At 36.0% G+C, this 12,968-nt stretch overlaps 1 protein-coding gene across 4 annotated transcripts in view; it reads left to right on the top strand.

Moving 5' to 3' along the window:
• The window catches only part of clstn1 (calsyntenin 1), a 49,150-nt gene that overhangs the window by 23,178 nt on the left and 13,004 nt on the right, over positions 1–12,968 (top strand). For 2 of the 4 annotated variants that reach the window (XM_016526028.1, XM_016526027.1), the window contains 9 exons: positions 266–461; positions 2,657–2,865; positions 3,328–3,477; positions 5,278–5,463; positions 5,673–5,921; positions 7,530–7,651; positions 8,074–8,236; positions 9,320–9,370; positions 11,208–11,365. In XM_016526028.1, the coding sequence (XP_016381514.1) occupies positions 266–461; positions 2,657–2,865; positions 3,328–3,477; positions 5,278–5,463; positions 5,673–5,921; positions 7,530–7,651; positions 8,074–8,236; positions 9,320–9,370; positions 11,208–11,365 (1,484 nt within the window). The remainder of the gene's footprint in view (positions 1–265; positions 462–2,656; positions 2,866–3,327; positions 3,478–5,277; positions 5,464–5,672; positions 5,922–7,529; positions 7,652–8,073; positions 8,237–9,319; positions 9,371–11,207; positions 11,366–12,968) is intronic. The other 2 variants (XM_016526030.1, XM_016526029.1) reach the window with 1 other exon arrangement.

Below are 12,968 nucleotides of genomic sequence, written 5' to 3'. Positions count from 1 at the left end.
TTTTAACTCTCCCTTCCACTTCCCCAAATACTCCCCCCATCCCACAGTGCTTCTGGCTTCCTCCACAGACACCTTCACCTCCCACCTCCCACCTCCCACCTCCCCTCAGTGTTTCAATCCCTTTGGCTGCCAAACCAACTTTGGCTGTTCTTATTTGAGTGTGGCGTGTTATTAGTTTGGTTGTGGGTTTCTTTTATCTCATGAACAGCAGTTGGTGCTTCGGCTCACTGGTGGGCTTGACTAAACACGCGTGTGCCATTTGCAGGGGAGATCTGTGGCTTCAGGATTCATGGGCAGAACGTGCCGTTCGCGGCGGTGGTGTTGGATAAGTCCACTGGCGAGGGCGTGATCCGGGCCAAGGATAAACTGGATTGTGAGCTGCAAAAGGAGCATACCTTCACCATCCAGGCCTATGACTGTGGAGAGGGACCTGATGGCGGCAACATGAAGAAATCTCACAAGTGCGTATCTGGTTTGGCAGATTTTAATGATAAAATAGAGATTACTGGAAATAATGGTGGGAATGGCACCAGAATGCGGCCAAAATGGTTCGCATAAGCATCCTAGTTGCTTCAACGTGTCAAAATGTGATTAAAAGTGTAGCGTTGGTAAGATTTTTGCATATATTTGATAAAAAATGCAGCAAATATTGTGAAATATTAGAATCATTTAAAGGTGACATATCATGAAAATCTGACTTTTCCAGGTTTTAAGTGCTATAATCAGGTCCCCGGTGCATCTACCAAACAAGGAAACATGAAAAAGATTAACCCAGTAACTTTGTTTTTGGAAGCCTTTTTCTGCAATCGTCTGAGAAAACGAGCGCATCTGATTTCGCTCCTTTGGTGACGTGGCAAAGGGATCTCATTATAATATTACCGCCCCTTAATCTGCACGTTTCCACCCATGGTGCCATTATTGTGTTTTCGCAAGCGACAACGGTGTACTAGTTCTAATGCCATGGCGAAAGTTTGAGCAAAACATGCTAACTGTTCTGTCTTTAGCTGCACAGACGAGCACAGAACACTATTTACAGTCCCAGCCTCAGAGGAGACAAGAGAGCAGTGGATTTATTGATTTATTTAATGTATATTGCTGCTGCCAAACAGATCTAAAATAAACATGTGATTTATTTCCCAGCTGTTTACCTTCACAGACATAACCGACTGTTTTTTTGTAACTCGTGTGTTTTTAACGTAAACTTGTGTGTGAATGAGTACTCACATGCTGTGACAGCCGCTTTCTGTCCGTGTGCTTCGGATGTGTGCTCTCAGAAAACCGTATATCAGAAGTTTAAACTAATATGGTTTAAAATGCATGATTTCAGCGCGATAAACATGATAATCAGAACCAAAACAGATTTTAACAGTTTTTAGCAGGTACGAGCTGTAATGGCGAAGCTCTATTCTGGAAAAGGGGGCGGGGAGCAGCAGCTCATTTGCATTTAAAGAGACAGGCCCGAAAAACAGCGTGTTTCTGCTTCCACAAAATAGGAATTTTCAAAATGATATAATAAATGATCTGTGGAGCATTTTGAGCTGAAACTTCACAGACACATTCTGGGGACACCAGAGACTTATGTTACATATTGTAAAAAGGGGCATAATATGTCTCCTTTAAAATAACTGTTTTCTATTTTAATATATTTTGAAATGTAATTTTCAGCAGCCATTACTCCAGTCTTCAGTGTCAAATGATCCTTCAGAAATAATTCTTATAAGTGATTTGGCGCTCAATAAACAATTTTCTTTTAATTATTATCAATGTTGAAAACAGTTGTGCTGCTTAATATTTTTCTGGAAACCATGACGTTTTTTTTTTCAAGACTCATTTGTAACTTTGTATCTTTTATAACATTATAAATGTCTTTACTGTCACTTTTGATAAGTTCAATGAATCTTTGCTGATTAAAATTATTAATTTTGTTTAAAAAAATTCTTATTGACCCCAAACTTTTCAACGTTGTGTATATGATATGATGTATATGCAAATAAAACAAAAATTATTGAAGCATGTTTTACAAGAAAATGCTATTCCAGTTTTCCTTCTTCAAAATTTCACACTTAATTCAACATGTTGCTTGTTGTTTCTTTGTAATTGTGAAATTTACTAGCAATTTCTGAGTGAAAAGTTTCTACACCATTTATTTTCAGTGTAACAAATAATTAATGAATTTCCATAAACACTATGGTTAAGTCAGCTGTAAGTTAAGTTTTACATTAGATGCATACAAGATTTGCTGTACACAACAACTTGATATTAATCAAATTCAGCATTGAAAAATGACATAATTTAGTAAACCTATTCTATTCTATTCCCACTTGTAGTTAAATTTAAAAAGGTAAAGGCCAGACACCATTTATTTGTTTAGATCTATCATGTATATAGAGAACATCTAGGGATTCATTTGACCCATGCTTTTTATTTGATGTCTTTTAATTTCTTTTTTTTTTTTTTTTGTGGCGTTCAGCAGCCATATACCCATGATATCACATTTGAAATATTACAACACTGGAGGTTCCTGTGAAAGACTGTGTCCCATTAGATAATGCATAAATGAATTATCCATCTGTTAACAATCAAGACTTGCGTCACTGGCATGTGTATTCCTGCTTGTCCAATTCAAGTTTATTAATCAAGCTTTGATGTCCCCTAGGGCTACCGTCCACATCCAAGTGAATGACATGAATGAGTATTCACCGGTGTTCAAAGAGAAGTCCTACAAAGCCACAGTGATCGAGGGCAAAAAGTATGACAGCGTCCTGAAGGTGGAGGCTGTGGACGCTGACTGCTCTTTCCAGTTCAGTCAGATCTGCAGCTATGAGATTGTCACCCCAGATGTGCCCTTTACCATTGACAAGGATGGTAAGTGCTGCCAATTCAGATCTCCTGCCAAAACTCCAAGTTATATCCCTACCAGTGATATTGACATCTAGATCAGTGGTTCCCAAACCTGTCCTGGAGGCCCCCCTGCCCTGCACCTTTTGTATGTCTCCCTTATCTAACACACCTGATTCCACTCATCAGCTCGTTAGTAGAGACTGCAAGAACTAAATTGGGTGTGTCTGATTAGGGAGACATACAAAATGTGCAGGGCAGGGGGTCCTCCAGGACAGGTTTGGGAACCACTGATCTAGATCATTGTTATTCATGTGCCTATAAAAATTGATTTGTGGAAACAAGCAGCCATTTTAGAATCAGTAGCATACCTAATGTTGACATTAGCAATCTGTCACCTTGAGTTCTGGCCTGAATTTAAGCATGATAATTTCGATTTGGCTTACCTAGCTGGTGAGGTCATTGCTTGTTAATTCTCCTCATAAACAGGCAACATCAAGAACACAGAGAAGCTGAACTACAGCAAGGAACGCATGTACAAGCTCACTGTGACCGCATATGACTGCGGTAAAAACCGTGCGTCTGAGGACGTTCTTGTGAAAATCAACATCAAACCCACCTGCAAACCAAGCTGGCAAGGTATCAAAGAACTCTGGATCTTTTGTCCCTCATACACTCAAGCAAACGCAGGAGTATTATTTTGTGGTTTATAGCTGGAAAGCTCAGCTATCAAGGTCAGTTTGGTTTGAGCCGATGCAAGTGCACAACTTTGTGTTTCAACTAGTGGTCGACCGATATATCGCCAAGGCCAATATATCGGCCGATATTTGGCATTTTTCAAATATCGGCATCGGCCGAAAAGTTTTTATTTTGAACTTTTATTTTGACGGCGCGCCAGACTTTTATTTTGATGGCGCTGAGAACGGCAGTAATAAAAAGGCAAACATTATAATACTTTCTCGTTTGCCGTCAGCATTCAGCAAATATGCATTTACATCATTTAAACAAATCTTTGAATGGCTAATGAAAATTTTATTTCACAAACCTTGCAAACTTAGTCGAATCCAGTTGTGAGATCTTGTGAAGTGTGCATGTGACCTGCATGATCGCGTGTTCTCTGCGTGACTTTCGGTCCATGCAAAATGAATGCTTTAAACATTAAATTCGTGATTTTAAATTATGCTGCGCTTTATGCATTTGCCCACTGTCATATTCATGTCATTTTCACTGTGTGCTGTATGTAAAATGAGTGTTACCTTGGCTTTATTTGAAAAAATATGATTCCCAATGCACACAATCTTCCCAGAATACTGAGTGCTCTGTTGGTTACAGTTTACTTGCTTTTTAATTATATTTTTATTAAATATTTATTTATTTGTGAAAAATACTTTGTCATCTAAAGTATAAGTATGTTTATTTTACAAATTTATTTTTTTAATCCATTAAAAATCCCTTAAATATTAATTAAAATAAATACAATTATATCGGTTTTATATCGGTCATCGGCCACCTTGCTTTCCAAGATATCGGCATCGGCTGTCAAAAAAACAATATCGGTCGACCACTAGTTTCAACATGTTGTTTGTGTACATGGTAACAGTTTAAAAGCCAAATCCACCATTATCACTAATAGTTCAACACTATCTGTTAGGGCTGTCCATCCATAAAAAAAAAAATATTTAAGTAAAAAAAAAAAAGAAGGTTGTTTGCTGTTGGTTTTATGTTAACTAATGTTAATGTATACAGCGTTTAATGTTAAAATATTTAATAATACACTACTGTTCAGATGTTTGGGGTCGGTAAGATAATTTGATGTATTTTTTTTTTTTTGCAAGAAATCAGTATATTTACTTATTGACATATATTTATTTTATTCAGCAAGGATGCATTAAATTGATAAAAAAATGACAGTAAAAACATTTATTCAAATGTTCCAAAAGATTTCTATTTCAAATTAATGCTGTTCTTTTGAATTTTCTATTCATCAAATGAATCCTGAATTCCATAGAAATATTAAGCATCATAACTCTTTTTGACATTTTTTGACATTATGAATGTTCCTTGAGCACCAAATCAGCATATTAGGATGATTTCTGAAGAATCATGTGACACTGAAGACGAGTAAAAAAAAATCAGCTTTGCATCACAGGAATAAATTACTTTTTAAAATATATAAAAATAGAAAACAGTTATTTTAAATTGTAATAATATTTCACAACAATACTGTTTTTACTTTGTTTTTGATCAAATAAAAGCAGTTTTTTGTTTTTCAAAATCATACCGATCCCAAACTTTTGAATGTTATTATATGTAAATCATATATTAAGTATTGTTTATTCTTAACTAGTATTAGCATGTACAACCTTATTGTAAAGCGTTACTAAATACTCGTTGTGAGTCTGTTTTGTGAATGACACATTTTCTCTTTGATGTTGATAGGATTTAATAAAAGGATTGAATATGAGCCTGGTACAGGAAGTCTAGCCCTGTTCCCCAGCATGCACCTGGAGACCTGCGAGGAGCCAATCACCTCCATTCAGGTCAGCATCATGCTGGAGACTAATCACATCGGCAAGGGTTGTGACCGCGACACGTACTCCGAAAAATCCCTGCACAAGCTGTGCGGTGAGTCCAGACTTCCTTATTGTTATTGAGTTACATTAACATCAAGATCATTAAATGTGCTTATTACATTAAGCAACTAAATTTGTAAACTATTTTAGACTAATTTACATAATCGTATTACCTCCATAATCACACAGGCACATGCTGAACCATGATGCAAACACTGTTTTGGGATACTCTAATGAATAACTGTTTGTGTGCCCATCCAGGTGCCAGCGCTGGCACTGTGGAGCTGTTGCCTGCTCCCAGCAACTCTGCCAACTGGACTGTTGGCTTGCCCACTGACAATGGGCACGACAGCGACCAGGTGTTTGAGTTTAATGGCACCCAGGCCATCAAGGTCCCTGAGGGTGTGGTGAGCACCACCCTGAAAGAGCCCTTCACCATCTCAGTGTGGATGAGACACGGACCTGGAGGCAGGGAGAAGGAGACCATACTCTGCAACTCTGACAAGACCGGTAATGACATTCACACACTGACAGGACTGAGAGGGATGTGTTATTTGTGTGTCCTCTTCATCTTTTTACTTCAGTAGGGCTGTCAAAATCATCATGTTATTTCATGCGATTAATTTAATGTGTTATTAACACTGTTAACACATTTATTTAATTTAACACTATAATGGATAAAGTGATGTACTTGACCGCACTGTTTTATTGCGGCTTTTTATTTTTTTAATCTATTATTTTATTTCTGTTATTATTATTGTTGTTGTATTTTAGTTTCATCTCATGATATCTACCAGGCATTATGTGGAGTATTACAAAAAATAATCACTTTAATAATTCCTTTTGTTGGTTTTATGTAAATGTATATACATAAATATACACAACTGTTCAAAAGTGTGGGGTCAATAATTTTTAAAGAAATTAATACATTTTTCAGCAAGGATGCATTAAATTGTTCAAATGTGACCGTAAAGACATTTCTTATTATTTTATTTTATTTTTTATTTTTTTTAATTTGTCTGTTTGTCACATTTTATGTGTGATATTCCAAAAAATAATCACTTATAATCTTTTTCCAAATATACAGTGTTCCAGGGTTATTTACATTCAAACACGCACACACATATTCTGAAATACGTGTCATTACACAAATTGCTGTATTGTTTTGTTTTCTTTCCTTTAAAAGGAATTGAATGCATTAACTACAAAAGAAAAACATATAATGTTTGAAAATATATAACAATATATTTAGCAATGCTGTAAAAATTTCACTGAGTAGCGTTTCATTATGTTTTTGAAGGTTATGCAAGGGTTGCTTGTAGTAGTTCTGTGAAATGGGAATCTCACTCTCTGGTCATTGAAGCTAAATTCTCAGTGCTAGAAAAAGCTCATCAGCTGGCCCTTATGTAAGGCTGATTACATCACAGTTATGCCCCCATTTATGGGTTCTTAGAATTGACAAGACAGTTGACCCTGAGAGGTCAAGTAAATATCTACAGCGGATCTAAATATTCATAATTAATTATAACTAGTTATGATTAATTATTCATATTTCCTCATGAGCTGATTCGTTACAGGAAATTGCTCAGTGTTTTCTAGGAGAGTGTGGCTGCAGCAATCCATGCATACTTGGATATGTGTACAGTGCACATTAAATCTGTTTATCCGCATTTGAGTGTGAAAAACTCACAAATTTGTAACATGCAATCTGTCATGTGATAAACAAGTGATATTAAAAATTGTTTTTTATTTTTCAAGCTCTATCTTTGTACTCAGCGGGTGTTGCATTCCTTCGGTTCAAAAGACGTGAAATAAAAAGCACCCTTCCACAAAAAAAAGTGTCTCACACGGCTCCAGGGGATGAACAGAGGCCTCCTGTAGCGAATCGATGTGTTTTTGTAAGAAAAATATCCATATTCAAAACGTAATAATCACTTGAATCTAGCTTGCGCACACTGTTGTACACGGAAGCAGTTCCGGGGGAATTACGTATGAGAAGGATGACTTGAGGGTGAGTAATTTATGGGCTAATTTTCATTTTTGGGTGAACTAACCCTTTAACATGAATTATCATTGACAGAAGTGTGGTTTTTATTCTTGTATATGTGTCTTCTGCAGAGATGAACAGGCACCACTATTCCCTGTACGTACACAACTGTCGTCTAGTGCTGCTGCTGCGTCAGGAACCCACCGAATCCGAGAACTACAAACCAGCTGAATTCCACTGGAAACTCGATCAAGTGAGTCAACTTGAGCCTCTTCAGAAGCACTCAGTTTTGAAAGACGCATTTGTGTTATTAAATGCTATGTTTAGCTACTAGCAGTGAATAGGTCACATCATGTGTTGAATTAGGGCGTAAACATACTTAAGTAAAGCTGTTGATCCATAACATTCTCTTTCTAAATAGTCCATATTACACTTTCTACCAGTAAAAGTGCATTTTTATACATGAAAATATATGCCTGCCAAATTATATTTTAGGAAGGGGGTTGCTTGCTAGAGCATTGTCATAACTGAGGGTCCTTAACATTAAAAACATTAAAATACCTTTTTTTACGCAAACTTAATTGTACATTTAGGACGGCACAAGTTTTTCTGAATGCTTTAGCTAATGCAATCTGTAGTTAAACCGAGGCCCTGATCTAGTATCTCTCCTCCCAGGTGTGTGATAAAGAATGGCATCACTATGTGTTGAACATCGAGTTCCCAACAGTGACTTTGTTTGTGGATGGTGCCACCTTTGAGCCCTTCCTGGTCACGGAGGATTACCCTCTGCATGCCTCCAAGATCGAAACCCAGCTCACCATCGGCGCCTGCTGGCAAGGTACTCTCTCTAATGATCTATTGATTCTCTTCACACACAATGATGCAACCTCAGGTTTAGACTTGAAAGCTCTTTGTCGCCAGCTGCAGTTGAAATTTAAGCATGGTCTGTATTAGTAAGTAGTTTGTCTTCGCAATTTGTAGAGTTGCTTATTTCATAACCCCAGTCATAGATGTAATATGACATTTTTAACATGTCATGAATTAGATAACCTTTTAAAGACTTTTAATCTAAAAATGTTTTGTGGCTTTTATTCCATGTCATTTTTATACTAGTGTACTTCTAAAATTTTAATAAAAAATAAATACAATTTTACTATTATTATTTTTATTTAGGGTACAAGCACGAAGAACAGAAACCCTATCGTTTATGTAGGGATTTTTACTCTTATTGTTATTATTATTAAATGACAGTATTATTATTAATAACCCGTGTTGGGGGTAACGCATTACAAGTAATGCGAGTTACATAATCAGATTACTTTTTTCAAGTAACTAGTCAAGTAACGCATTACTTTACATGAAAATATCTTTTTATTTTAATTTATTTTATTTGACCATTTATTCACTAACACCTCTCCTTTTCGCCATGTTGAGAGAAATTAGGAATCAGCCTGAGGCTTAATAATATCACTCTTGGTGTGAAAGGGCCTTTACAGGTTTCAAAAATGTAGCTTTTGTTTTTTTGTTATTAAAAATGAATAAGCAAGCCCAGCTCAGGTGACAAAAAGTAATGCATTACTTTCCATAAAAAGTAACTAAGTAACGCAGTTAGTTACTTTTTTATGGAGTAACGCAATATTGTAATGCAATACTTTTAAAAGTAACTTTCCCCAACACTGTTAATAACCATTGGTAGTTGTATTCAATATTTTTCAAATAAATTACATTTAATCAGTTGAATTAAATACTTACATAAAATATTTATATAGTGTTTTACATATATTTGTTCAATAAAATGCTCTCTAGAATTAGAATTCTTTCTTGGCGTCTTTAATGCATGACACCATGTATCAAGTGACTTTATTTCCCTTGACTATATTGAGCCCTGGTCTTTCCCTGCTCTTCTGTCTTACCTCCACAGACCTCTCAGGACATGACAATGATACTGAGACTCTCTCAGAGACTTTGACAGGTTGCCCTTATCTTTCCTTATCACCCCAATATGTCAAAAGAGCACGTCTATTAACGCCCTGTGCATGTGCGGTTCTTCTGCAGCGTGACGTATGGCTGCAGGAGGACCGTTTATGCACAGCTTCAGTCTGCAATGGCATAACATTTGTAGCATAATGCGACAGAGTTGAGAGACGCCATGTCATATACCCTGCCTGACTTGTTCTTCATTCTGTTTTCTTAATTCATCAGTCTAGTTCCATCTAATTTCAGTTTGCTTCCAGATCTGGAGAAGTATACAGCACACAGTATATTAGAAGCAAAACAAGTCCAACTGACCTTGGGGATCTGCATGTTTTTATGATAAATCAGAGGGTTTGGCTGCATTCCTTGCTGCAGTTTGCAGGATTATTTATGCCAGTGGTATCAGTGCAGCAGACAGTGTCTCATTTCTCACTGTGTGACCTTGCTGCCTCTGAGAGCCGCTTTACAGCATCACTCAGTGTCACATTACTGCTGAGGTCATTCTGACTGCTCCTGCATCTCTCTGTGTCCTTCAGACACAGTCATACTCTAGAGAGGACATTACACACAGCTAGAAACATACTATGCTTTCATTTTCATCTTAAAGGGACTGTTCACCCAGAAATGAAAATTGTTTCAAATGTATGTGAAATTTGTACACAGTGCTTTTCCATAAAACTGTCAAGCTCCAAAAAATCAAAAATCATTGTAAAATAGTCCGTTTGACTCATTTGTCCAAGTTAAAAAAATTACGCATTTTTCTCTTAATTTTTTTCTTAATTTATAATAAATTATAAAAAATATATATATTTAATATGCTCTACAGTTCAAAACATTGGGGCTAGTAAGATTTATTTTTTATTGAATTAAAATGTTTATTCAGCAAAGACACATAAAATTGATCAAGAATGACAGCAAAGACATTTATTATATTACAAAAAAATTATATTCCAAATAAATGGTTTTATTTTGAACTTTCTATTCTATTCTATCCTAAAAAATGTAACACGTTTCCACAGAAATATTAAGCAGCACAATTAGAGTGATTTATGAAGGATCATGTGAAAAAAAAGCAGCTTTGCCATCACAGGAATTAATTACATTTTAAAATATATTAAAATAGAAAATGGATATTTGAAATTTTAGTAATATTTCATATTATTACTTTTTTACTTAATTTTTTGATCAAATAACCGAAGCCTTAATGAGCATAAGAGACTTTTTTCAAAAACATTAAAAAATCTTACTGACTCTGAACTTTTGAAATATATATATATTTTAAATTTTTTAGACTGCATTTATGATGCTTTTTGGTGGGTTTTATTTCTTTTTGGAGCTTGACAGATGTGGTCACTATTAATAGTCATGCTATAGAAGGAGCAGCGTAAGATTTTTCAAAAAAATTCTACTTGTATGTTTTATGAAATAATAACCCCATACGGCATTTGGAACGGCATAAAGAATGACCAGATTTTCCTTTTTGGGTCACCTATTCCTTAAATGTTGATAACAAGACAGTTAAAAAACACATAGCATTACCCCACTAAACCATTTAGAAATATGCAAATATGTGTAGATTTAGTCAATCATGTTTTATGTGCCACTTTCTGTTCATTCCCATTCATTTGCCTTTTTTGTCCCACCAAAAGTTGCATGAGGCCGCAGGCCTGAATCAGGTCGTCCATCATCCTGTGTGACGCACCGGCCGGCACCAGCACTGAACACTTAACATGCATGACATCAGTCACACGGCCTGTGCACACTGAGCATGCTTGAGCTCAGCAGAGCGTACGTTTGGTATCTAACAGGTTCTGTCTCCCCCCGGGTTTGTGTAGGTGGCAGCGCCCTCATGACTCAGTACTTCCGGGGCAACCTGACTGGACTCATGATCCGCTCTGGCAAACTGGAGAACAAGAAAGTTATCGACTGCCTCTACACCTGCAAGGAAGGTCTTGATGTGCAGCTTCCAGAGGAAGTAGCCTCTGCTGTGAAGGTGAGAAATGTGAATGAGTAATGTGGTCTATGTAAATGAAGTTTTAAAGAGACTGATGACCAAAATGCCTTGCGAAAGCGTCAAAACGTATGATCTCTGAGAAATAACTCATGGGTATTCTACAGTGTTATTTTAGTATTATTTATTTACATTTAGACATTTAGCAGACGCTTTTATCCAAAGCGACTTACAAATGAGGACAATGGAAGCAATCAAAATCAACAAAAGAGCAATGATATGCAAGTGCTATAACAAGTCTCAGTTAGCTTAATGCAGTACACGTAGCAAGTTTTTTTTTTTATCATATAATAAATAAAAAGAAAACAGATAGAATAGAAAAAGAATAGAGCAAGCTAGTGTTAGAGGCCTTTTTTGCTTTTGTTAATTGTATAATAAATAAAAGAAAACAAATAGATAGAATACAGAAAGATTAGAGAAGCAAATGTTAGTTTTTTTTTTTAAAGAAAACAAGCAGTTAGTAAATAAATACAGTGCAAGTCTAAAAGGGGCAAGTTGTTTTTTTATGACCATTATAGTGTTTATTAATATTTTGAATTAGCATTTATTTTTATATTTTCAGTTTTCAGTTTTATTTTAGTTTAATTTTTAGTCATTTTGGTATATGCTTTTGTCATTTTTTTCGTTTTTATATTAATGTTGCTTAATAGCTTTAATTTATTTTTATGTCAGATTTAGTTTTAGTAATTTTTTCATCTAATATTTTTAATATTTTAATTTGAATTCCCAAAAATTATTTTTAATGCCAATTTCTGTCATGAAACTAGATGGCGCAGACTGATATGGATCGTTAACACAAACTGATGATATTCACAGTGTTAAACAACTTAGCAAAAGCTGATTCATGTTGCATACGCAGCCAGTGAGCTTACTGCATAACATTTAAATGGCTGGTTAGCATTCACTAGAGCATTTCACATAGAGTTCCTCTGAAACCCTCCACCTTCCCCAGCTCCACCTGTATAGTTCTGCTACAGGTTATTATATATGCTATTTGTGCAGCAGCAGTATGTCTTAAATACTCACAGCACTGTATCAGCGTATGTATTGGCAGTAGCAAGTTCCTGTACTTGCTTTGCAGCAGCAGCAGCAATAATCTACAAATACAGCAATAACCAACAGTAGCAGCAATTCAGCAGTGTAGCAGATCTGTTCCGCCAAGACCAAATACATTAACATTGTCATTTCCATTACCATGCTAAAATCTTCTGAGAGTTGTCATGATAGAAATATTTTTAATTTTTGTCAGAAGGATAGTTCACCCAGAAATGAAAATTCTGTCATCATTTATACACCTCATGTTGTTCTAAACCCTTAAGACTTTGGTTACTATTTAAAACACAAATTAGGGCTGCACGATTAATCGAAATTAAATTGCAAAGGCGATATCGCGATCGCGATTAGGCAGAAGCTGCGATTGTCATGCGTATCTTTCAGTGAAGCACGGTTCTGTGATCAGTAGTAAATCTCCATCCGAAGGCCAGAGGGCGCTCTCGTGCTGAAACCCCAAATACGCCTCGCAGAAGAAACCCAGGAAATCCCTATAGCGGTTGCTGAATAAACAGAAGATTTAACTGCTTTCATT

Source organism: Sinocyclocheilus rhinocerous, unplaced genomic scaffold (genome assembly GCF_001515625.1).
Source record: "Sinocyclocheilus rhinocerous isolate Xijiao unplaced genomic scaffold, SAMN03320098_v1.1 scaffold2017, whole genome shotgun sequence".
Lineage (NCBI taxonomy): Eukaryota > Metazoa > Chordata > Actinopteri > Cypriniformes > Cyprinidae > Sinocyclocheilus > Sinocyclocheilus rhinocerous.
The sequence above is the reverse complement of the archived record's forward strand: the minus strand, read 5'-3'. Positions and strand labels throughout refer to the sequence as shown.